At 38.6% G+C, this 3,226-nt stretch overlaps 1 gene segment (V, D, J or C); it reads right to left on the reverse strand.

The window, feature by feature from the left end:
• Positions 1-748: 748 nt before the first annotated feature.
• On the reverse strand, positions 749-2,293 carry LOC123966953. The segment is given in 2 exon segments: positions 749-1,244; positions 2,176-2,293. A coding segment is annotated over 1 exon segment (258 nt).
• Positions 2,294-3,226: the final 933 nt, after the last annotated feature.

Here is a 3,226-nt window from a genome sequence, read left to right on the forward strand (position 1 = left end):
AGATTACACAAATGCTCACCGTGTCATCTCCCGTTCCACATGCCTCTCTGTTTTCAAATTTGAATACTTTGACCAGTGACATCCAGCAAGCTCATGCCACTAATTACTGTAAAAAATAAAAAGATTAAACTGGACAAAACAAATTGTCACAAATCAATGAATCAATTTACTACCAGACTTTTCAATGTCCACTCCATGTAAATATGTAAATATGTAGGGAAATGCTATATATACATATCTACTGTAGATGAGTTGAAAAGTAGATAAGTTACTAGTGGTAGCAACATTTTAACATTTGTTTAGTTTTTTAAAATAGAATATTTATTTCTATGTAAAGAAGAAGCCCGTTTCAACACTTTCTGCCAATCACACACTTCATAACATACAGTATTACCTCATTTACATTTAAATATGTATTAAATTACCTTTGCTACCAAACAAAAAAGAACAATAAGTTTAATAAAGCTGGTGTCCCTAAAGCTTTAAGGAATCCACAAAGGATGAATACATGCCTTTTAACTTAGCTTAATTAAACATTTCGGGGTTATTATGGAACTTTTAACACAGCATGATCTGTTCTTTTTTTAAAGATATTTTTTGGGCATTTGTAGCCTGTATTTTCAATAGAACAGTGAAACCCAGGTTGCTGCAGTAAGGACTCAGCCTTATAAATGGGGCAAGTGCTCTACCAAGTGAGCCAGCCGCTCCCCTGAACTGTTACTTTCACAATAACATAAATGAAAACAAGTATTGTGATGAACTGATTTTTATTGTGTAGAAATAATCAAAATTACATCAAGAAAATAAACTTGCAATTGAAAAACGCAATTAGAGAGTGACTGAGGGGAAAGTAGAGACACAGAGAGAGGGTGTTACAGATTTCAGAGAGCAGTAGCAGAGTCCCAGTGAGTCAGGTCAGGACTGGGAACACTGGTCTCTCCTCAGTGTCTCTGAGACCAGAGCCTGGGAGCCCTGGGTGGCCTCACAGGTCACAGAGCCCACCTTCCTCCACTGGTCTGCAGGGAGCCTCAGGGTGCTGCTCCAGCTGTAGCGGCCGTCCTTCTCCAGCACCCCGGGGCTCCTGCTCTCCTCCCAGCTGCTGCTGCTGCTGCTGCCGTCCACCTTCCAGGCCAGACTCCAGTCTGAGGGGAAGCCCTTGTTGGCCAGGCACATGAGCGTGGCCTTCCCCTGCTGCAGCTCCTCACTGGAGGGGGGCAGCACCGTCAGGGTGGGACGGACATCACCTAGGAGACACCAATCAGCTTAGAGGACACCTTTACTGTGTGAGAGCTGATTTTCTCCTTTAAGGAGTTTCTGTCAGATGTTTTTTCTGCTCCACCAGTCACTCACTCACACATTGTTTCACTTCCCTTTAAGAAGCCTCTCATGCAAATCAGCACAGAGAGAATCATCATACAGAACGACCTGAAATATATCAAACTACACTGGAAATAAATAACAAACTTTCTTATCAAGATCATCAAGAAACTTGACTATACAATAGATTATTTTGTGGAAACCAAAACAGAAATGATCTGACAACAATCAGATGTTCTTCATCTGGATTTCAAAGTGTTTCTTCACTTACATTAACAGCTATAATGATGAGTTGAACCACTAGATACAGTTTAAACGTCGTTACTTTTCAAGTGCAAATTCAGTCACACAGGTATCACTGCTCAGCTGTATCACTTCACTTACTGACAGATACACTGACCACTGTGTTGAAAGTAGTGCCAGTTGTCCTTTCACTATTAATATGGAAATACTGTATTCTTTTTCCAAATTCATATCAATAAGCAACATTTTTAAAACACTCATATTTATCTTTACTTCAATTTTACATGAAGAAAGTGAATTATATTTAATCACAACAACAGCCATTATTGTGGAGAGCATTTTAAAATTAACTAATCTAAGCATTTTTACATTAAGATTAAAGTTTTATATTTTCTTCACTTCCAAGTTGATTATATTTCATTTTGACAGGACTGTGTGAGGAACAGTTTAGTTAAGCTGCTCTGAGTTAGCCTCCATGGTAAAGGAAGAGAAATAAAAACATGAACAATAAAAGTTTTATAATTAAAAGATCTATTTATCTGCCTTAAACATTGAAAAGTTGAATTTAAAGCAGGACTTGATAATATTGTATTTAGTATTTGAGCAGAAACTTACTTCCAACATCCAGTCTGGTTCCTCCACCAAAAGTCAACCACAGTGATACAAACTCATTGAGCCGCCGTACAAAAACCTCTCACTGTAGAGAGACACGGCTCTCTGACTTTGTCAGACTGAACTAAAGCTACAAGCCCTCAAGATGCAACTTTACCATTAAGGTTGGAAATAATGATTTCTGCTGTGGCTTAATATTGTATATTTACTATTTATATAATGAGTTGGTAAATTTCTATTACTAAAGTGAACTTTGTTTCTTAGCGCAAATAATTTTAATAAACTTTATACATTAATATGGAAAGTCAAATAGTTTTCTGGCATGCTGATTATAAACGTTGAAAAATAGCTATTGAAATAAAAGTTCTGTTAAAGGTTTGACTTACTTCCAACATCCAGTCTGGTTCCTCCACCGAACGTGTACCACAGTGATACAAACTCATTGAGCCGCCGTACAAAAACCTCTTACTGTAGAGAGACACGGCTCTCTGACTTTGACACAAACAAACTCACCAAAAATAGTTTCTGTTTGTAACATTTTATCAGCTGACATGTGAAAATATGACTGTTTTAATTTGATATGTTAATTTTAGGGCTGCCTCAACGTATTATTATCGCATTAAAGCATTCATTAATTAACGGTGACAGTTTTTTTTAATTATTATTTTGAATGTCCGTTGCTCACTGGCTCTGAATACACATAGGCCTACAATCAAACCATGGGTCACAGGAGAGGTGGGACGTTGATCAGCCTGCAAAATAACCCAAACAAGCAGCGGAGAGGCTTCGGCAGGTTCTCAGGTGAACAGACAGGGAGACAGCTCTCTGCGAGTGAACGGCCGCCGCTCTATGGATAGTAACCATGGCAACGGCTTCTGTGCGCTACACAGCCGCAGCCTTTAACTTAAATTAAAATTATAGACAGACTAACTTTACCTGATAGGCCTGCATTTAGTTTTGCGGGGATGCTCTGCCATGTGAATTCCCTCCTGTTGATGTCCTGATAACTATTTAGATTCTGGAAACTCACAAACAGCGAGGATCAGTCTCTCTT

The sequence above is a fragment of the Micropterus dolomieu genome, unplaced genomic scaffold, assembly GCF_021292245.1.
Source record: "Micropterus dolomieu isolate WLL.071019.BEF.003 ecotype Adirondacks unplaced genomic scaffold, ASM2129224v1 contig_14625, whole genome shotgun sequence".
NCBI classification, from domain to species: Eukaryota; Metazoa; Chordata; class Actinopteri; order Centrarchiformes; family Centrarchidae; genus Micropterus; species Micropterus dolomieu.